The 22,502-nt window shown below is 47.5% G+C and overlaps 1 protein-coding gene across 3 annotated transcripts in view; it reads right to left on the minus strand.

The window, feature by feature from the left end:
• Nucleotides 1-2,483: 2,483 nt before the first annotated feature.
• Styxl2 (serine/threonine/tyrosine interacting like 2) overlaps nt 2,484-22,502 on the minus strand; it is a 29,437-nt gene continuing 9,418 nt past the window's right edge. For 2 of the 3 annotated variants that reach the window (XM_021174688.3, XM_021174679.3), the window contains exons 3-6: nt 16,108-16,202; nt 14,297-14,528; nt 12,240-12,457; nt 2,484-5,702 (exon numbers count right to left, since the gene is read on the minus strand). In XM_021174688.3, the coding sequence (XP_021030347.1) occupies nt 2,941-5,702; nt 12,240-12,457; nt 14,297-14,528; nt 16,108-16,202 (3,307 nt within the window). In that variant the 3' untranslated portion in view covers nt 2,484-2,940. Of the gene's footprint in view, nt 5,703-12,239; nt 12,458-14,296; nt 14,529-16,107; nt 16,203-22,146; nt 22,351-22,502 lie in introns of all 3 variants that reach the window. The other variant, XM_029484492.1, reaches the window with a different exon arrangement.

Consider the following 22,502-nt stretch of genomic DNA (forward strand, 5'->3'; position numbering starts at 1 on the left):
GTGAAGAGACACCATGACCACAACAACTCTTATAGGCAATCAGTTATTTGAGACTGACTTACAATTTCGAAGGTTTAGTCCATTATCATCATGGTGGGAAGCATGGCAGTGTGCAGGCAAATATGGTTGTAGAGAAGGAGCTGAGAGTTCTACCAGGCAGCCAAGAAAGACTATGTATCTCACTGAGTGCAACTTGAGCATATATGAGCTCAGTAGACCGCTTTGACCACACCCCCTAATAACTCCACTCTCTATGGGGAAAGCATTCAAACACATGAGTCTATGGGGGCCATTCCTATTCAAACCACCACAGATACCCTATCCATATTTATGATCCTCCCAGACTTTGGAACCAGCCCTGAGGTAGCATTGGTTTCTCGTAGTTGCTGGTATCTGGTTACTCTTCAGCTCCCTTAACCCTCACCCATGCCTATGAGCACAGTTTCTGCGCCAGTGGAGTTGATAACTTTCAGTTCCCAGCTTGTTGCCTATCTCTCTGTGTTCACCATCTGCTTTTTGTGGAGGCTTCCACTAACCTCTACCATTTAATTTTATTTGGGGACTAAAGCACACTGTCACTGCCTATCAGCCTCAGCTAGAGTCTTACTTCACAGATATTTCTTCAAGCTCATCATAAACCAAATGTAATTTTCATTGATTCAATTTCTAAAAAATGTATTCTGGACTCCAGGAATAAGCTGAATTCTCAGAATTTTGAGTACAGGATCTCTGGCAGCTATGCCTAGAGTCGCTGCAGGCAGAGGCCTTTCCTTGGGGCTGGGCACTGATCTTTTTCTGGTAGACTGTTCTAGTGAGCTGCGTTGGTCTTCTTGTTGGCCATGCAAGCCATTATTATCCTTGTGATGTAGGGCTCAACCGAAGGTGTATAGGTTGTCTCTTGGCATGTTTGTCTCAGGCTTACATTCAGGGCTGGAGAAAGTTAGGCAATTTAGAAATCAATACACCATAAATGTCTGTCTAACATTCATTCAGTAAGTTATGAATTGGGATTGACTAGGAATAGTTTTGATTTCGAAATGCATTGCTTATCTTGACGTGAGTGAGATTAATTTATTTATTTTGGAGAGAGATCAAGAAAGAGAGAGATAGAAAGAGACATGAAAAAGAACTGGCTTTTGGTGGAAAGGCAAAAGGACCCCACTCAATGATACTCTTAATTTCTCTTTTCAGAAAATTGAAATTCAAAGGTAGATACCCAGCTGATTGTGTGTACATCAGATGCCTTCCCATATGGATAAGGAGGGAGGAACATTGAGTTCTCCCGCAGACAGAATGTATAGCATGCATAGTGCCAGCCTTCTTGCAGGGGGTAAATTAGGGTAGCATCTTTATGAATGATGGAGAGACATGCTAACCCTTAGAGATTAGGGGCTGGATCTGACTGAGTGAAGGTGGGCAGAGAAGGGAAGGGCAAATGGGGGAGGGGCTGAGCAGTTTTTCTCAAGGCTTCTTTCTCCTGTGGTCAGTGGAGGGAGATAGACCATGGGCAAGAGTGTGGAGGCTGGCATCAATCCAGCTGCATTGGTGGCGTTTTGTGCTCTTCTGGGTTTGTGATGCGCAGGTTGGCCCCCACCTTTGCCTTGGTGTTGTCTTGTGTGTCTACTGTGCTGTGTGATACTGAGTTAACACACAGGATTGGCGTGTAAACGCCATGCCCCATGAGTCTCAGCTTCAGACAAGTGGAGCGCATGATTATTACTTATTATTTCTTTTGTCGGTGGGTCCCTCTTTTTTACCTCTCATTAGTCATTTCTTCGCCACTTTTGCTCAGGTGTTAGAACTGTTGATGGTTGATGCCTCCGAGCCCTGCTTGGCTCCTTGTGGAAAGGCTCAAATACAGTGATGTTTGCCTTCTTCCCTTCAGAAAATGGAACTTGAAGGATGGACCCCCCATGGATGGCATCTGTAAGGGATGCCTCATCGAGCGAAACGAGAGAGTGACAGGTGCCTTGAATGTTTGCTCGACATTAGTTCGGGGAGACACAAGTTCAAGTCCTGCAACTTCAAGAACCTTGTGAAAAAAAAAAAAGAGTAAATAATTCTCACCAACCTAACCCATACGAGGTTCAAAGAAGGATAAAGTGGGTCGTCCCCTGCATTACTAAGCGACTCTCCATTACATTAAAAGCAAGAATGGCCACTGGCTCTCATTAACAAACCACATCCTCATCACTTTGACTTGAGCATCTTTCCGTCTCTTCCACGCTTATTTTACTGCCATTCTTAGGGGACCCTCTCTACCTCATGTGAGCAATGGCCTCTGATTGGCTGTATCATACCCTAAATCCTTCATCTCTCTCTTTAGCAAGGAGACAACCGTGGTTGTTTAAATACACGGCTTTCACGGAGCATGGCACACAAGTATGGCTGGCTGACGAAAACCTAGCTGTGTCTTTTTACATGAGGTTCCTCTAGCAACCAGAGTTAGAAATGACCCAGAATGAAGAAATATTTGACAGCATATCAATTTAATTGAAAATAAGCCATGATAGTCAAGCATTGGCAGGGAGAGGCCAGAATCACTACAGAATGGATCACCTGGGTCTCATTGCAAAACCTCAATGAAGAGAACCACAGCTTACAAGTCAGGACTTTCTCAGTGGCTTTGTAGACTCACTTCTCCACTCTGTGATGGACACTACCAGATGCATAAGAGAAACAGGAAAGCTTAGAGGGCCTTGGGTGACAGAAAGTGTCAGCTGGTCCAGAATTTGGGACTCACATGAATGGCTCTCATCTCTTCTCCACCTTACTGTATGTGCAGGCCCTTTCTACTTGGATACTTGCATTTTTGCCCATATGGAAGAGCCTGTCTACCTACATAACCCTTGGCAGGTCATAGTAAGCTGTTCCCAAGCCCAGTGTTAAATGGCTTCTTCCCGAGTGTTCCCAGTTGTCTCCAAGGAGGGCTCATTCAGCTCAGTCCTCCCTCCTCCTTTGCAGTTTGGTTCTAGTTTCCTCTTGCCGCTTTCTCCAGGCGGCAATGATGGCTTCATCATCCATTTCTTTTTCCTCTTGCTGGTTTGTGCTTCTCCGATACTGGGACTGACGCCCAGATGCAAACCTCCCTTCCTCTCGGTTTTCTGTCCTCTCCTTCTCTCCCTCCTCTTCAGACCTCATGAAGCTCTGGGTGAATTTCCTCTTGGCCCCAAACTCAGCGAAGTCTGATTTGGATGACTCTTCTACATCTTCCCAGTTCCTGGGGCTGGTCCAGTTTGGACGCCTTGGCTCTGGGGACTCCTCCCCATCGGAGGGTTCAGGGGTCCGGCGGAAGAAATAGGGCTCTGGGCTCTCCTCTCGGGAGCTCGAGGTCTCGCTGAATGTGGACCGGGAGAACTTGTGCATCTCTCTGGCCTCCTTGGTGGTGGAAGATGAGAACCGTGAGGTGTTTCGCACAGTGTCGCCATTGGCTTCGTGGAAGGAGGTGTCCTGTTCCTGTGACCTAGATTTGGAGAACTTGTAACTGCAGGATTTAGACTCTGTTTCCCGGAGCAGAGAAGACCTGGTATACCTCCCCCTGGAACTTCCAGACCAATCGCTTTGAGGAGGTGATTTTTCTTCCACCCTGAGGCCACTGAGCCACGTATTAATATTGCTATCCATTTCGTTACCCATGCTGCGGCCATTTCTATAGTGATCAGAGATGGCCAGAGAGGAGGAGGCATCTGTCTCCGGCTTCTGGGAATTACTGCGGGAGGAGTACCGGAAGCTTCCGATGGCACTGTCTGTGTCCTCGTCTCTGTCACCCATGCTCATGTCCTCGTCATCCTTGGCCTTCTTCTTCTTGAAGAGAGAGCTACGCTTGTTATCAGAAGCCAGCTTCTCCATTTTATACTCGGACATCTTCTCCTGCAGCTCCATTTGCATCTCTCTCTCCTTCCGGCCGAGCTCCTTCAGGTCCACGTTATCAGCAAAGAGGCTGTAGATGGGCTTGCTGGTCCCCCTCACTTTGTTCCCACTGCCTTCAGCCCTGGAGGTCAGCGAGCTGGTAGAGGACAGCACAGACTGCACGTCGGAGCTGGGTCTCCCCTGGCTCGGAGGCGGTAAGCAGCCACTCAGGGAGGTGCTGAGCACGGAGAGCTGGTCATCTCCCCCAAGGCCGCAGGCTGCTGGAGCCGCCTTCAGGCTTGCAACAGAGGGCGGGCGGGACAACAAGAGCATTTCGTTTTGCTTCTGGGCGAGGGTTTCATTGACGACATTGGCAATCCAGTTCTGGATACTGGCAATGGAAATAGTGTCTCCAGGCCCCACCGGCAAGGGGGTGGTGGGCATGTTACTTGCAGGTTGAGACAGGTGAGAACGGTGGCTCTGGGTGCTGAGTACTGACGCAGTGTCCCCATCCGCACTGACAGAGGGGGCCGCGGACCAGAATGCAGACAGGGGGATGCTCCTGCTGGCTGTTGAGCTGTCTGCCTCCCAGCTTCCCATGGACTGACTCTCCTCCAGTGTCTGCCTGCTCCTCTCCAGTAACTCTAGTCTCCGCTGTCTCTTCTTAGCCAAGACCGTGTCCTCTCCTTTGCTCATCTCAACCACCTCCTCCTTGTTCTCACTCCCCACCTTTTTCTGGTGCTTCAGCTTCCAGGCCTGGTAGGCTGTCAGGTTGACATCAGAGAGGTTCTTCTCTCCTGCTGCTGCCTCGTCTGTACCATGCTCACTGCCCCCGTCTCCCGCCTCCGAGTCTTTCTTGTGAAACCCAAATTGGATTCTCTTAACCTTCCACCTTTCCAGGGGAGTGAGCTTGTCCTTGTTTCTACTGCAGAAGTTGTAGAAGGAGCTGGCCTCAGACAACACGCTCTCCTCATCGTCCTCTCGGACCCTGCCCCCGGCCTCTGAACATTCGCCATCCAGCTCCTCCCTCTTGCTCTTGGAGCGGTACTTCCGGGCAGCCTCCTTCTCGATCTCCACCAGCCTCTCGTTCCACACATCCCAGGTGCTCTCCGAGGACTCCGAGTCAGAGCGGTGTCTTCCGTGGCGGCTTTGGCTGCTCCTCTCCAGTTGCTGCTTCAGGATCCGGATGTCATGGCTGCTCACACTCTCAGAAACACTGCTTTCGCTTAGGGTGTGTCTGCGCCTTCTGCTGGAGTAGGAGTTCTCTTCCTCCTCTTCTTCCTCCCGGTTCCACTGCTCCCGCCCTTTGGCTTGGTACCTCTCATTTCGGCTTTGCCATTCCTGGATTATCCTCTCTACATCCTCATCCTCACAGTCGTCTCCATCCTGTGCCGAGGACATAGAACAGCTACGTCCCTTTCTACCCTGAGCAGCCTCCCCCTTGGGTAGGCCCTGCCCCTTCCTCCACTCCTCATACAGCTTCTCCTCCTCCTCGTCATCAATAAGGGTGACTGGTTTGGAGACCTGGCTGGCCTTCCCCAAGGAGGAGCCACTGAGGTGGCTAGTGGCATCATCTTCTTCTTCCACCATCAGTGAATTGACTCTAGCACCCAGTGTGCTCCCGGTATCCTCCTCAGACTCCTCTTCACCATCCTCCTCTTCTCTCTCCTCCATCAATTTCTCGTTGAGCTCCCGCAGTTGTTTTAGGAAGCCGTCGTTGGGGTAGATAGCCCGCTTTCTGCGCACAGTCATCAAGGCCTCCAGGATGGCCATGCTGTGGAAGATCATCAGGTAGGCGACCACCAGCACTGCTGACCTGCTGATACCCATCTCACTGCTGACCAGGACTTTCCCTACAAAACAAAAGGAGCACAAGAGACAATGATACAATTTCTGGCTTTCCTTGTGGTCTTTTTTTAGTGTGCTGGCCCAATGGTTGAACTTGGTGCGTTTGCCTTGACTCTGTTCTTCCGCGCTCAAGTCACACAGGGACTTGTCCCACGGACATCAGAGAGAGCGCCCCGCCCCCACTGTTGTCACTTCTGAAACACTGGGGTTCATTTCTACCTTCTCCCCACAAACTTGTGAGAGGAGAATTAAGGAAGTTGGGGGCAGGGGGGCAGAAGACAGGAGCACAAAGCTGGAAAGTTCCCTTTACAGCATCCTGCAAGCCACACCCCCACCATCGGGGCCCTGCAGGATGCCCTGCAGCAATGGGAACTCATGGGCTCACAGATCCACAGACACACATGCCTCTTCCACGGGGCAGATCTAACTTTTGGAGAGTTCTTTCATTTATTAGGGTAAAGTATAACCTACTGCCTCCAGTGCTTCTATGCTGATGTTCTGGGATCAACCACAAACTCATCTGTATGAAGCAGACCCTTTGTACAAAGGCCCTTACAGAAATCACTATCATATTTGTTTTGCTTTGTTTTGGTTTTCTGAGTCTTTTAAGCATTTCCCTCCTGACTATAGCCACCCTCTCCCTAATATTAAATCAAAACATTGAACTATTAGTTAGTTGGTTTATTTTCATGAGGAATTGTTTCTAGGATAGAACAAGGTATTTCAAGTTTAGACAACTCACATAGAGTAGGTTCCCTCATCATTTGTCCCGGACACCTAGCCTTCACTCATGCCATCTGTATTGATCATTTTTCACTACTATAACAAAATACCTGAGGCAGGTTACTTTATAAAGAAAGTAAGGGTTTTTGGGGGGAAGGGCTATTATGATTCTGAAGGTGCATCATTTAGAGGTTGTATCTAATAACAACCTTTCTGATGGTAGAGTCCTGAGGCAGTCGCATCAGAGGGTAAAAGACATGAAGACACACACACACACACACACACACACACACATGCACATGTGCCCCTCATCTCTGTCTCTTAAAAAGCTACCAGGAGGGTGTGGTGGTGCACACGCCTTTAATCCCAGCACTTGGGAGGCAGAGGCAGAGGCAGGCGGATTTCTGAGTTCGAGGCCAGCCTGGTCTACAAAGTGAGTTCCAGGACAGCCAGAGCTACATAGAGAAACCCTGTCTCGAAGGGAAAAAAAAAAAAAAAACCAAAAAAAAAACCCAAAAACCAAAAAAAACCTACCTGGATTAAGTCGTGAGGCCCCCATCCTAACGACCTTATCTGATCATCTCTTAAATGCTGCATCTTCAAACTCTCATGTTAGACCAGTTTCCACCCTCTTATTGTCTAAAAAACAACTGGGGTTAATTTTCAGGTCAGGAAGCCCTGGGAGGGGGCACTCAGCCATCTAAACCATAGCATTGCTTGCAGTGAGGATAACAGGTCCAACAATGACCTTAAATTCTTCTTTATCAACTGAAGTCTATAAAACTTGGGAAAAAATTCCACCTGCCACTAAGTCACGTCTCTCATCTTGTAGTACGCTTTAAGCATAAGGATAGCATCACAAACCCCTACGGATACTTTTGGTCTATGTGGTCTGTTCTTCTAGCCTACTGAAGCTTCCGGAAGTCTCAGCTGTACCATTCGGCAGACATGTTGTCCCCCGGCCTCCCCTTCTGCTTTGCATCTTTCATAAATGTGACAGACACTCTGTCAGTACCTTCATTCTAATGGCTGTTTAAGATGCAGCCTGAGACCCCCGGAGACCTTCTTCCTGGCTGCCATCAATCTATTTGCCAACAGCCTTTGGAGATGTTTGCTAAATCGGCAGGAGTCCTAGCCGATAATAGGAGCAGGGGAGGATTCTTTTATTATTATATATATATATATTTTGTGCCAGTAAGGCCGTGCCTTTGTCACAAGAGGTCAGAGACTGAAACCTACAAGGACCCAGGGCCCAGGGAGGCTGCTATTGCCAGGAGGCAGCAGCCACTAGAGGGGGTAAGTGAGCGGAGCCAAAATAATAAAGGTCTCTGTTTCCTCTTCAGCCCTTCCCACCACACCTGGGCCTCACCGAAGGGCCCTTTTCTTAACCTTCCTGCCGGCTCACAACCTCTGCTGTTAAGATCAAGATCCTGCACTTGTCCTTTGACAAGCCCACTCACTTTCAGGACGGTACTGCCTAGTGTTCGTCACGAGGGCATCGAGTCCTGCCCTAGCAGGAAGCAGGCTAGCAGAAAGCAGGCCTGGAATGGGGGCCAGTCTTTCTTTGCTGTGTTCTTTGCTCCTGGGCTTCCTCTGCAGAACCTGAGGGAAGCAGCCTGAAGGACAAGGAGAGGCAGGGGGAGCTGGGCCTTAGGGTTTCCACTCGCTTCATCCAAGCAAGAGCAGGATTGTTCTCTTTCCTCTCCTATGTGCAGGGGCCACAGGCAACGGGAGCACTCACAGGACAGAACTTGTCTAGCCTATGGGAGGACCTATCCACAGCACCAGGCCAAGAGGCACTGAGCACAACTTCAGCGGGCACCCTCCATGACGAAGTAAACCAACTGTATCATTAAAGCAAGGCAGGAAGACAGGGAAAATTGTGGGGACAGGGGAATGGGGATGAGCCCCCGTTGAAGCCTCTCACCAATGGGGATCAAGAGTTCCAGCAACTATGTAACAGTGCTGCAAAGAAGGCTCACATAATGATAGCGTTCCTTTTATATATGGACATTTTGTTACAACAGCAATGACATAGGTTTAAGGCCTGGATGTGTGTGACCTCGGACAGGTTTCATTTCTCTCCCTGACATTTTCTGGGGGATGGCAAACAAGTCTATTAACTTTGGTTATAGTGAAGATGCTTAACTTCCTGCACCCCCAGGGATCCAGAGTTTTACCGTATCAACAGCAATCCTGTCCCGTGCCCCTCAGGAACCACCCTGAGGTCTCATTTAAACTTGAAATCCTTTAAAGATAATAGCTTTGGAGCCCTACGAGAACAGCGTGTGTGGCTACTGTAAAAGCAGCCAAGTGTCTCTCTGTCGCAGCAGCCAATGCCTATGCTCCTGGGGTGCCCCGCTTTCTTCTTAAGCTCCTCTCTTTCTATCAACCCCTGTTTTGAAATGTGTTAAAAATGTCTTTTAATAAACACTGAGCCTGCCTCATACTGGCTCATCCTGAAATCCTTTTGTGTCAAGGATCTGGTTTTACCTCAGAGGAGGTCCCCAAAAGATTAAGGGAGAGCCTCAGGCTGATGTGGGTAATGGTATGGAGCTGTGCCTCTGTCCCCACCACCACTGACAGGATGAAAACTTTCTATCGATAAAATGGCTCCAGGAAGATGGCCAACGTACACAGTCATCACTTTGTTTAGCAACTGGGATGATTGGTGGGTGGAAGGCCCATCTGGATAGGGACTCTGTTTCAAAGATTAAAGAGTGTCACCAGAGGCAGCGCTGGGCTTGAGCAAGACTGTGTCTACACCTTACCTACCCTTCGGTGTGTTTATCTTTCCCTTTAAATTGTGTATTTGTACTGTATTCTCCCAACCCATCATCCCCTCATTTTCTTCAGAACATACTTTTCCACACCCCAAGGAGCAAGTGCTTGCCCAGAGGCCATTCGACTGGCTGTTGTTGATAGGACTCACAGTAGATAGCCAGAGAACCAGAGTCTGCCAGACAAAATCTCCAGGGTTTGGAAACAGGACTGAAGCAGATGACTAGCTATTACAGCCTTTTTATCTGTCATAGAGGGAGAAAGAGACTAGAAACCAGGAGCCCTGTGACTGTCTGGTGTATCCTCAGGCCATGGGGGTCCTGTCTTGAAATTCTTTCCTGTGTCTCTTGGTAGCATGGCTTCCTTTAGCGTATGCTTTTCAGAAGACTTGCAGCTAATTTTGCACTTGCTAGCAAAATCGATGTCCCTTGGCCCTGTATTTGTTTATTATTATTTATTATTTATTTGAGACAGGGTCTTGGTAGGTAGTGGCGCCTGGCCTGATACTTGCTATATAGCTAAGGTTGGAGTGGAAGTCATGATAACTCTTTATCCTCATCCTTCCATGTATTCGCACTGCTCACACATTTGCCATCTCATCGGGATAAGAGCATTTTATTTTCACACAGAGGCAAAGCCAGAGGACCTGTCTATGAGTCTCCACTTCCCAGTCTGTAAAATGTAAACAGCAACACCCGTCGTGGGACCGCTGTGAGGGAAACTGGCGTTTCTTCTGCCAGCGCGTTCTCGAGTAAAGGGAAGGACGTCTCTGGGGGGAACCAGTGCAGTTGTTCAGAAGACTACAGGGGGTGTTGGCTCAATTCCAGAATAGGGAGAGGAGAAGCCTCAAGGTGGGGGTGGGGCTCCCTGCACAATGGCCCAGGGTTAGCCTAAGTGGCTCTTGACCTGTGTGGGTCTCGACCCCTTTGGGGTTGCATACCAGATATTCTGCATACCAGATATTTACATTACGATTCATAAAAGTAGTAAAATTATAGTTATGAAGTAGCATTAAAGTAATTTTATGGTTGGGGTTCACCACAACATGGGGAACTGTATTAAAGGGTTGCAGCATTAGGAAGGTCGAGAAGCACTGACCTAAGCGGGTTTGCCCTGGTGCATGAATTCTAGAGGCCTGGCAGGTGCCCTCCATAAGTCAAAGGCAGGGAACTCCCTGCTCCAGCGCAGCATCTTCATCCTACACAGACCTGTTCAAGCTGTGTTCTAACGTCTGCCAAAGCTCCCTGCCTACCATGGAATTCATGCTCTCCTTTAGTGATGACCACAAGGCATCCACAGCCCATGCCCTGCTTCCTAGCCCTTTCTGACAGGAGCCTGGCCCCTGGTTGCGGGACGCAAAGGAGCAAAGACTCCTTGCCACAGACATTGACACACATATCCCACATGGATAAAAAGCCTGCATCTTAAAAAGTAAGCCAGGTGAGTAGCTCATGTGTGTAATCCTGGCATGTGAGAGGCTGAGGCAGGAGGATTGCCTCAAGCTGAAGGCCAGCCTGGGTTACATAATGAGTTATAATACAGACCAGGCTACAGAGTAAGATGTTGTCTCTCTAAAACAAACCAACAAAAATCCCTGGATTTTTTTTTAAAGCATCAAAAGGAAAAAAAAAACCCTCTTTGTGTATGTATTTGTGTATGTGTTTGTGTTTGTGTATGTGTTTGTGTATGTGTTTGTGTATGTGTTTGTGTATGTGTTTGTGTATGTGTGTGTAAGAACATTTACACGCACTCACATATTCTGGGTGCTGGGTATTTGCCATTAGAAGCTCCCAGTCCTGGTCATGGGTGGAGACAGGCTGTGCCTTTTCCTGGAATCACTAACAATATTATTCTTATAATGATGGCAGTAATTTTTAAAACATTTGTCATGGGGCAGGCAGTATGCTATATACACTTGTTTCTAAGTTTTTATCCCTCACAGCAACATCAACATGAGTTATGTATAAGGATGCCGTGTTCCCCAGAGCAAGGAAAACAGTCCACATACAAAGCTAGATACTCATGGACTCCAGGACAGATCTCTGGACAGCAAAGCCTACACTTGGACTGCCAGGCTGTGGTCCTTGTAGGGGCATAGCCCTGTCATGGAGAAGTGTACAGAACTCTGGGCACTCCTACGGACTCTGGTCTAGTCCCACAACACCTCACACAGCAGCCTCGACCCTGCTTCACTCCTTCCTACTTGGCCATTCTCTAATCAGTCACCGCAGAGTCCTGTCATCCTCATGGGCACTCTCGCTCGCCCATGGACTCTGCTCTCGACACTCAGCCCTCAGGTGCTGTGCCAATTCAGCCCAGTATTGTGATTCCCAGACACATCAAACTTGGGGCTTTTGCACTAACTGTTCCCTTAGCCAAGAGTGTGCCTCTACACACACACACACACACACACACACACACACACACACACACACCACACACACCCAACTCGCTCCTCTTCCTAACAGGAGCTTAAATATCCTGATCTTCCCCAGCACCCTCAGGGAGTGAGCCTGCAACTATAAGGTGTCGCTCTAGTTTTTTGCCTTGCATTCACCATGGCTCCCTTCCCTCCTCTTCTTCCTTCCTTCTCTTCCCTCCTCCCCTACCTCCTTCTGTCCTTCTTTATTTTGTTTTTTGTTTTTCAAGACAGGGTTTTTCTGTGCAGCCCTGGCTGTCCTAGAACTCACTCTGTAGACCAGGCTGGCCTCGAACTCAGAAATCTGCCTGCCTCTGCCTCCCAAGTGCTGGGATTAAGGATGTGCGCCACCACTGCCTGGCCCGTCCTTCTTTTTAATTTCCCCTTCCCTCACTGCCTAGTGTAAGGCCTACTGCATCTGGGGAGAGTGTGAGAGCAGCACTCTCTGCCCGTTCCTGCCCTTAATAGTGGCTCACAGGGTGAATGGTCACTCTTTCCCTTCTCAGAGAAAGCAACCGCTCATGAAGACAGACATCCCCACCCAGGCAACCAGGAAGTTTTTATAACATTCCCCCACTGGGAGATTTCCAACTGCCAGGAACCTGCAGGACCCGCTCACCTCTGTAGGTCAGCAGAGCTTCGTCAAGGAACTCAGCTGCTTTCCGGAAATGTTGGGAGATGTCCACCTCCGGGAAGTCATCCACTTCCACCCCCAGGTACTGGATCTCCAGGCCGGTGTAGAATTCAGCACCAGTGTAAACTCCTGTGCCGTGTGCGGCATTCAGTATATGGGTGATGCCCAGCCTCTTGAGCCGCCCCTTGTTCACAGCCACGCTTCTGGAACAAGAGGCAGGGCATGGTTGTCAGAGTCAGAACTAGAAAGATATATCACCAGGATGATAGGAGCTCATAGCTGGGCTAGTTCTCCCTCTTATGCCCCTTGTGGCCCGGGGCTCACAGTTAACACCTTTAATAAAAGAGGGGCCAATACTTTCGGCTACAGCAAGATAGAAGAAAGACAGGGGAGTAAGGAGGGTAAGACTAATATATATTGGAAATGTACATGCATCAAAGCATAAAGGTGGCATAAAAAGTAAAATCAAGGGGCCAGAAAGATGGTTCAGTGGTTAAGAGCAATGGCTATTCCTCCAGAGGACCCGGGTTCTATTCCTAGCACCCACATGGTGGTTCAAAACTATCTGCAACTCCAGTCCCAGGAGATCCATACCCTCTTCAGGCATCAAGTATGTATATGGTGTATAGATGTACATGCAGACAAAACATGCATACAAAATATTTAAAATAATTCATAGATAGATAGATAGATATCTAGATAGATAGATAATAGATAGAAGTCTTGCACTCTGACCACCCTCCTCTGGCCTCAGGCATGTATATGGTGTATAGATTTATATGTAGACAAAACATGCGTACAAAATATTTAAAATAGTAAATAAATAAATAAATAAATAAATAGAGTCTTGCTCTTGCCATTACATGCTGTGTTTTTCCCAACCCCTCACACACATTATTTTATTTTATCCTTATCATAAACTGAAGAAGTAGAAAGGGCAGTTACTTTTATATCTGTTTGAAGATTATAAAAATGATTTCAAGAGCTTTTACCCAAGGCTTAAAAGGAGAAAAAGACCAAACAAGGTCTAGTGTTCAGGGCCCTTTCTTTTGTAAGTGGAGCTCAATTTGAAGAGCCCCCAAGGACAGCTCTGCTCAAAGAACTGCAGGGGCCTGTAGCTAAGGGTATCTGGAGATGGCTGGTGACCACGGAGCGAATGCTTCTGGACCTGGACATCTAGTTAGAAGTCACTTAGGTCCTTATGATCTGGGAATCAGGTTCTGGGTAACTGATCAACTCCGTGATAGACCCAGTATCCAAAGCCGTTCCTACACTGCCTGCCCCGGGGCCCTACCTCCATCTTTCAATTCTGGATCTAAGGGTAATTGCATCAGGAAGATGTCTCATTAAGTAGTCAATGAATCAGCAAAAATCAGTTTCTCAAAATAGCCTGCTGGTACCAATTATGCACCAAGAAGACCCTGAAGAGATGCAATGTGCTGGCTTCTTGTCTTTACTTCAGCAGGCACTGGTTAACTTAAAACCCAAGTTTTGTGATTATAAGAACAGTGTCTGGGAGACCTGTATATTCCAAAAGAAACCCACAAGAGAACAAAACCACCTCTTGGGACTATTAACATTCTATCACATTTCTTTCTATGTGAGGTTTATGAGAAGGTACACACACACACACACACACACACACACACACTATTGTGTACATTTTCATTGTTAACAGTGTATGTGCATGCTCATGGGTACTGTCAGTAGCTCTTGGTGTTCTCTTGTCTGGTTATTAGAGATGTGGTGGGCAGTGGAGAGGATGGAGCTGGCAAGCACCTATGTCAGGAAGACACTGGGAAGGGCAAGGCTGTGCTGGAGGGCATTCATGGGAAGGAGGAAGATAGGTGCTCATTTTGTCTGGGGATCTCTGAGTGCAGGTCGGTAGGAAGACTCTCCAGTGTCAGGCCTGGGTAAGTGGTCAGGCAGGCTCCATTTGATGGCAGTAACTGTGGGAGCCTTTGATGAGCTAGAGGAATTTCACCTCAGGGACTAACCAAGCAGAAGGACAGAGGGCCACGTCCTCCAGGGGCCACACTCACTTCTCAGCTATGAAGACGTTGGGCCAGACCTCATCCACCTCATTCCGAGGGGCCTCTTGCCGGTCCTGGGTCAGCGCCCGCTGCAGGTCCAGCACACAGGGGGTGTTGAACAGGCTCCTGTCATCCATCTTCTCGCGGACACGGTTGTACAGGTCTTCCACCAGCAGTTGTTCAGCAGACTCCAGCATGCCTGGACACTCAGTGTCTGTTCTGAGTCCCCGAGGCTTGAGTTCTAGAGGGGACAAGTGACATTTGTCTCAAAGAGTTAGGAACACAACAGCTTTCCCTGTCCTTTGGGAGAGCCTCTCTTGGCTAACCGGCTGCCAGGACCCTGGCACAGATGGACCACTGGGAGGCTCTGCCAGGAATGGTTTCATTGGGACTCAGGAGGACCGTGACATCAACCTTAGACATTTGTCATCAGGATCTACTGCAGGTGGGTGTGGGGGAGGGCAACCAAGCTGGTTTCTGCCATTCATGTCTTTGTCTGTAAAGCTGGCTGATAACTTCTTAGACTTCTGTGTTTGACTATTCACCGTATGTCTGATTCCTATCTTCAGTCCCATAGTGCTCAGTAGCACATCATACGGATTTATTAAATGATTAAATGATTCTCTTTCCTAACATAGTCCACCCTATCACATCTGGAACACACACACTCTGGGGAAAGTTAGATTTTATCAGTTGTTTACGAGGCATTGCCTCCTGAGAGACATTACGTTTGCATATGTGTTTCATTCCTTGCTTCCCCACACTGACGCTCAAGTGCCCGAGGTTCTCGCCTCTCTGCCTGCAGTTCTTATCTCTCTGCAGCCCTTGAAGCCTCAATCACAAGAGGGTGAGAAGTACTATCTCACCCCAGAACTCAGGGCCTTTCTGACAAGATGTCAGAAAACTCAAATTAGAAATGAGTTCAAAATCCAACTACCTGAGCCCTCTGTCACCAGCCGTGCTGCCTTGCTCTGGCCAACCCCACCAGAGGTGAGGCAGATGTTAGAGAAGATCAGGAAAGAGTGGAACTGTGAAAGATGTCTGGCTCAAACTTCCTAGGAAACAAACCAAACCAAACCCCTACACATTTCAAACATGATGAGTAGCCACGAGTGAAATACAGAATGCTGTCTGCCTCAAAACTTGCAGTGTAAATACAACTGTCGTGACCCACCCTGCTTTCCTTTAATTTCCTCATACAATCTAGTTTGGGTGTGTGTATGTTGTGGGCACACACACCACAGTGTAAAGGACAACTTGTGGAAGTTGGTTCTTTCCTTCCACCATGTAAGATCAGAGGCTCAAATTCAGGCCACCAGCCGTCGTGGCGAGTGAGCACCCTTACCCACGAGACATCTCCCTGGCCCCATTTTATCAGCTTTTAAAGACAGATTAAAAACTACCCTTAAGCAGAATGGATAGTGATCTAAATGTAGACATCGTTGTGAACAGAACTCTCTGGCATTCCTTATTCCTATCAGTTTCTTGGGCTCTTAGGTTTGTGTCTACCACAACCCTCCCCCCTTCACAATCCTTGAAGATAACAAAAATCAAAGTGACCAGCTCTGCGGTCAGGGTGGAGCCACTTCCCTCCATGACTGTGGGCTAGAGAAGCATTCGTGTGATATGTGATGAGTTTGCCTCGTCCCATGAGCGTTACTGAGGTGGGCTTGGCACACCCGTCTCTGGGAGATCTGCTCTACTCAGTGTGATGGGCTGCACTGGACAGGGGTGCCTGCCCCTTCCATCAGGCCCCCTACACAGGCCTTCTGTTGGCTATTGGGCCCTGCTTCTCCTCACTCAGATGGTAGTCGTGTTACCTTCGTTGATGATCTGTTTGGCAGCTACAGCCGAGGAGAGGTGGATGGGCTCCATGAAGATGCTTTCGGTTTCTGCCTCTGAGACCACCGAGTACCTAGGAGAGAATGGATCCGTGTGGATGATAAGCCCGGACGCATGTGCATGAAGGCGTCCCGACAGTAGAAAGTTGCTCTGATTTAACTATGTATGGAAAACAATGAGAGATGGCTGGGGAGCCCACACTATGTTTGGAGAACCTGGGGATGCTGGGTGATTGGCATGCTGCAGTTTGGTACCCACTGGTACCCTTGGGGACCCATTGGTTTTCCAATCTGAAACAACACATGAGCCTGGGTTGACCTGGAAGGATGTGGTGGTCTGGATTGTAGAAAGAAGAGCATATGTCTAGGACCAACACTAGGCTTCCACTCTCTTTCATGTGCTAATGTTCATCTCCTCCTTCCTCTCTCCTTCTGCCATCAGTACAGTTGAGAATGTCACCAACTGTGCCTCTATAGGGTTCTGAGGGATTGGAAGGCTGGACAGGCTGTCCCTGTCCCCTCCATCTCCAAAAGCTTCTCCCTGCTTGTAGGGAGCTGGGCAGACAATGAAGGTGAAGTGAAATGCCACAGGACTGCTCAAGTCACAGCCCTGATTCTGAGCTCAAAGGATCAAGAACCAGGTCAAGTCCAAGGGATCAATAAAGTAATGTGGGTAAACATCAAAGCTATTTCTGAAAAACAAGGCAGTGAGTGTATGAAAGGGAGCACTGAGGAGCATGGAGACGTAGGGCAGGTCAAAGGTTAGGACCCCTGTGAAGTTCACCAGTGAACTGCACTCTGCATGAGTTCTGTTTTCCAGGTACTAGTGAGCACTGAGTTTCCTTGATCATCTAGTCTTGCCTTTGGAAACAGTGATTTTAAAAAGTAGGATGGATGACTTAGTGGAAAACAATTCTCAGTGCCTTCTGGGAATATAATCCTGACAAATGTCCCACCGGGTAGAGTTACTGTTACTCTTCTTTCACAGATGATGAAATGTGATCAGGGAACTGAAGAATATGGTCCAAATGGCAAAATGAAGATGGAAACAGGGCCGTGGTGCTCAAGGTCCAGCCTTGTCTTCAGCACAATTCACCAGTACCATTTAGGTTGCCACAGTGAGATAAATTCATCAGAGAAGGCAATGCCAGCCAGGTTCCCAGGCCCAATACAGATACAGCCATAGGAAAGCAGCTCAAGAAATACTTGTGAGATCATGCACAGAGGGATGGATTTGAGCCAAATAAAGTTGAGCTGAGAAAAATCTAGCTGCTCTGAATAGAGCAAATTTGAGGTAAGCTGGAATGAAATGCATTGATTACCAGACAACTTCTCTTGTAGGTATGCGTGAGACCAGAGTATACTCTCAGGAGACTAGTGTGCTCACTGTCAGAAAGGCAAGGGGGAAAATGCCCTCCTAGAAGAAAGAGGTGGCCTGTGGCAGAGCATGACCAGATCTGCCTGTGCAGCCCAAGGAACAGCACACAGTGGCTTAATAACCCATAGTTCCTCAGGGCTTTCCAACCAAAGTTCCCAATAGCAATGGGTCATTGAGGGCTTTCCTATCTTAGCCTCAAGTACTCCTTATGAATAGAAAGTGCAGTTCCAAGTATATATAGGGCTTCAGAATTACTATGTAGAAGTCAAATGTCCCCAGACGCTCCCATGTTTGAAGAGCTGGCCCCTAGTTGATGATGCTATTTGGAAGGTCATGGAACTTTTGGCCTACCTGGTGAAAGTACCTTGAAGACTGTATGTATCTCAGGTTCAGGTCTAGTGTCCTCTGTCTTCTGGTCTATGGAGGTGCCATCTCTGTATATTCCCAAGATCAAGGATGTAGCCAATCCTACAGCTAATGCTTTCCCTATCATGATAGATTGTCTTCTCTCCAAAACCATAAGCCAAAATAAAACCTTTCTCTCTTGTGTCATCCTGTCTCAATTGGCATTGAGAGTGGAGAAATAGCTAAGCAGTTAAGAGCATTGGCTGCTCTTCCAGAGGTCCTGAGTTCAATTCCCAGCAACCACATGGTGGCTTACAACCATCTATAATGAGTTCTGATGTGGTCTCCTGGCATACAGGTGTACATACAGATAGAACACTTATATACATAGACTGAATGAAAAGTTTTTTTTTTAAAGAAAAAGGCATTGATATCAATAAAATGATGTTATTCTGTGACTAAAGCTGACCATATGGCTTTTGCAACTGGCTTATGATGTGCACTGTGGGAAAACATAACTCTGAAGTGCTGTAAGAGATTAATGGGCCACTCAAGTTGGAGCTCAGATCACTAGAATCCTGAGCAAAATGAGGACAATACAAACTTGGCTTGTGAGTTTCAGATGAGAACAGAGACTGTTGGGGACTGGGTTAGAGGTCATGCATACCACACTCCAGAAAAGAATCTGGGGGCTGGAGAGATGGCTCAGTGGTTGAGAGCACTGACTGCTCTTCCTGAGTTCAATTCCTAACAACCACACGGTGGCTCATAACCATTTGTAATGGGATGAGTTTCCCTCTTCTGATGTGTTTGAAGACAGCGACAGTGTATATATACATCAAACAAATAGTTCTTTTTTTAAAAAAAATTGAGTGTTCGGTGTTTGTTTGTTTGTTTGTTTGTTTTTATTAGAGGACACAACCAAAACTTTACCTTGAGTTTCTGGACTGACTTTGAACTAGTCAACACTGGTGAAACTATTAGGACTGTGGGCACTCTTAAAGTTGTCCCAATGCATTTCAAAATGCATCATGAAATGGCCACGATCCTGTGAGGACCAGGGACGGAACACTACAGTTTGAATATGAACTGTCCCCTGCAGGCTCCCTAGCTGGTGGTACTGTTTTGGGAACTTTTGGGATGTGTGGCATAAGTGAGTCACTAGTTGACCTTGAAGGTTACACTTGCCTCCAGCTTGAACCTATTTCTCTCTGTTTCCTGGTTGGCTGCAAGGGAGGGACCACTATCACATGCCTCCACTGCCAAAGATGAAGCCATTCCTGTTACCATCTTCCCTGCAGTGGTGTACTATAATCTCTCTGAAACTGTGTGCCCAAACCAACCTTTTTTCCCCCTTTAACTCTTCTTTCACTGGAAATTCTGTACCAGTAAAGAGGAAAGTAACTAAAGTAACAGGAGGGAACAACTGCAGATATTACCATCGCAAGAGAGAACAAGAGATGTTTTAGAGAGCTCATTGCTTGGTAAAAACAATGAAAAAAAAAAGTAGAGTACCCATTGACGTAGGGACAGTTTAGGCAGCCATCTCACGCCTGTCTCCAGAGCATGGGGATAGATGAGCAGTGGATGGGTAAGAGCAAGGTACCTGACAAATGGGTAAAAACTGATAAACGGATGGCTGTCTGCCTAGGTGGATCACTCTAGGCATCGGGAAAACTGTCTGCATCCCATCAGGGGAATCAAACTCCGCGGTCTCTAAGGTTCCGCTCTTTGACCTTCTCTCCAGCCCAAGTCCTTGCACTAGGTTCTTCATATTCTACTCCTGTCTGGCACTCTAGTCTTCACAAAGTTTCCTTCTGCCACGGGTCTTGGCGGAAGCCCGTTACAGCAGTGTGGTTGCTTAGTCTCCTCTTCTTTCGGGTCTCAGTTCAACCATCTCTTCTTTAGGGAAGTCCCTCCTAGTCTTACATCATTCTCCTTTCCTTTGTGTGATTCTACCAAATGAAACTTCAGACTTACTTATGAAATGTGTTCCTAAGTAGCTGTCTCCTGTGCTAGTCTCTGCTCTGCATAAGGGAGGGAGTGTGGATGGATATTCTGTTGAGCATTGTGTTCCAGAACCTAGGCAATGTGTGGCTTGGCACCCAGCAAATGGCATAACAGGTATTTGCTGACTCACAGACTGAATTTGTCCTTAGTGGCACTGCATTTAAGGGAACACAGCAGTTACAACAACCAGCAACAAGATCTACAACTGATCAAGTATTTGCTACGCGTGAGGCCCAAAAAGCAAGCCAAATGCAAAACCTACATTATGGCTGTGCTCTGTCCCTACGTGGTCTCCGCACTCCTGAAGTCAAGTTGTACAATCTTTAAGGCTTACATCAACAGCTAGCCCTTTTTTTCTCCAGCTGGAAGGACTATCTGCAGGTCATTTGGGTTAAACTGGGCAGCAGCTGACTTTCTACAAGACATTTTAGTCTATTTTTTAAGGTCACTGTGCCTTTTTCCATTCTATCTGCATGTCAGCACCCCCTTCCCCCAGGATTGCAGTGAAATAACAACTATTTATTCTTTGGTTTTCATCTTTCTTGGGGGCAAGATGGTGGTTCCTCTAGTTCCTCCAGCCACCTTGCTGGATCATGAGCCCAGGTCTTGAGACAGGTTCTCCTCCTGGATTATGGTATTGTCCCTGGGAGTCCTGAGCTGTCATACATTGCATAGTAATTTCCTCTGCATTGAAACACTCCTTTCTGGAGGAAGGAAGAAGGCTCCTTACCACTCAGGAAGTAAATAACTCACAAGTCTCAGGAAGTTCCTGAAACTTAAGAAGATGTGTACAGCCTCTCTTCAGGGTTAATATAAACAATAAACTTCCCAAGAAGAAATTCTCCAAACTACAGAGACAGCCAGCCTGTACTTTGTGCAGACAGCTCCCAGGGAATATCTTTCACAAGTTGTCATCCATGTTAGACCCCAAAAGGCTTTCTCACTTCTGTGATCTGACACTGATTGAAATTAACACAAGATGTGCCCTCAATTGTCTGCTGTGGAAAGATGCCCACAAGGAGTTTAGCATGTGGTGTTGGTGGGAACTTGGTCTGGTTCACTTTTTTTGAGGGGCCTTGATCATGCCATTTCCTCTAAACTATGGTCTCTTCAAATGAAGATTGGTGTTTTTGTATGGCGTTGTTTGGTTTTGTGGCACCTGGTCTCACTAGGTAACCCAGTCTGGCCTGAACTTTCTGTGTGTTTGTTTGGTTTTTGTGGTTGTTTTATTTGACACATGGTCTCACTGTGTAACTCAGGCTGGCTTGAACTCTCTGCATAGCCTAGGCTAGCCTCAAATCCAGCATTCTGCTCCCACCTCCTGAGTTCTGGAATTACAGGCCTGTGCCGCCACAGCCAGTTTTCAGACTTGGTTTCAAATGACTAATGCAGAAATTGAGGCTCTGTTCTAAGTGTGCCTAAACTCTGAGACTCTGAAGGAAGATTTATAATTAAAATTTAAGAATAGATATGCCTGAGAGTCATTCCTGCTCCTGGAAGTAAATACTGAACTTGGCTACTGAGTCAGAGGCCCTGACAAGGTATCAGGAAGAGCTATACTTTGGGGCAGTTGTCAGCTTTATAACAGGGATACAAGGAGAACAAACATTTCCTCCTGAAATGGAAACAAACATTTCCTCACAGTATGTCTGCTCCAGGCTGCTTGGCATTATCCAGTGTAGAGTGTGGAATGTAGACACCAATATTTCTCTGAGTCTGCTGCCGGCAGGAGATATAAACCTAACAGACCTAATATTGTTCTGTCACAGGTACAGTTTATGAAGTCTAATAATGAGGGGTATATAAAACTGAAAAGAAGTTACATTCTGTGGACAATCAGGTCTGTAGAAAAAGAAGGAGGGAGGGAGGGAGGGAGAGAGGGAGAGGGAGTGGGAGAGGGAGAGGGAGAGGGAGAGGGAGAGACAAAGACAGAGAGAGACAGAGACAGAGAGAGACAGAGACAGAGAGAGACAGAGAGAGACAGAGACAGAGAGCGACAGAGAGAGACAGAGAGAGAGAGGGAGAGAGACAGAGAGAGAGAGAGAGAGAGAGAGAGAGAGAGAGAGAGAGAGAGAGAGAGAGAGAGAGAGAACACTGTGGTCCGGTTGATATTTGCAAGGTCAGTGCGCTGGCAGCCTTGAGGTTTTGATTTATGTCCACATCTGTGCCTCAACCCGTATTCCTGAGATGGGGTGAGGTGACATGCACACTCTGATTAGAAAGCAGCAAGGCTGGCTCTTCCAGAAGGACAGGCAGAAAAAAGAGGATCTAGGATCGATACATACCTCATCACAGGATCAGGAAAGCAGCGGCTAAAGAAGCCTTGAGGGCGAATTGAAAGAACACAATAAAGGAGGTTTGATGGACTTCCTAACCAGGAGCCGGCGGGCGGCGGTGGCAGCGGCGCAGCTTTCTTTAAACCTGTGTTTTTCAAAATTGCAGACTGTGGCCCATTTGTGCATCATAAAATCAATTCAGTGGGTTATGCCCTGTGTGCGGGAATGGAAAAAACGGAAGGATAGTGGTAGGGTGAGGGGGAAGAGGGCAGGAGGGAGGGAGGAGACCACCATTCAGTGTACAGGACAAGGGTAGCTTGAGAACAATTTTTAAATCTCTAAGTATGGTGCATAAACTCTGAGCT

This window comes from Mus caroli, unplaced genomic scaffold, assembly GCF_978045245.1.
Source record: "Mus caroli unplaced genomic scaffold, Mus_caroli_1 scaffold_1, whole genome shotgun sequence".
NCBI lineage: Eukaryota > Metazoa > Chordata > Mammalia > Rodentia > Muridae > Mus > Mus caroli.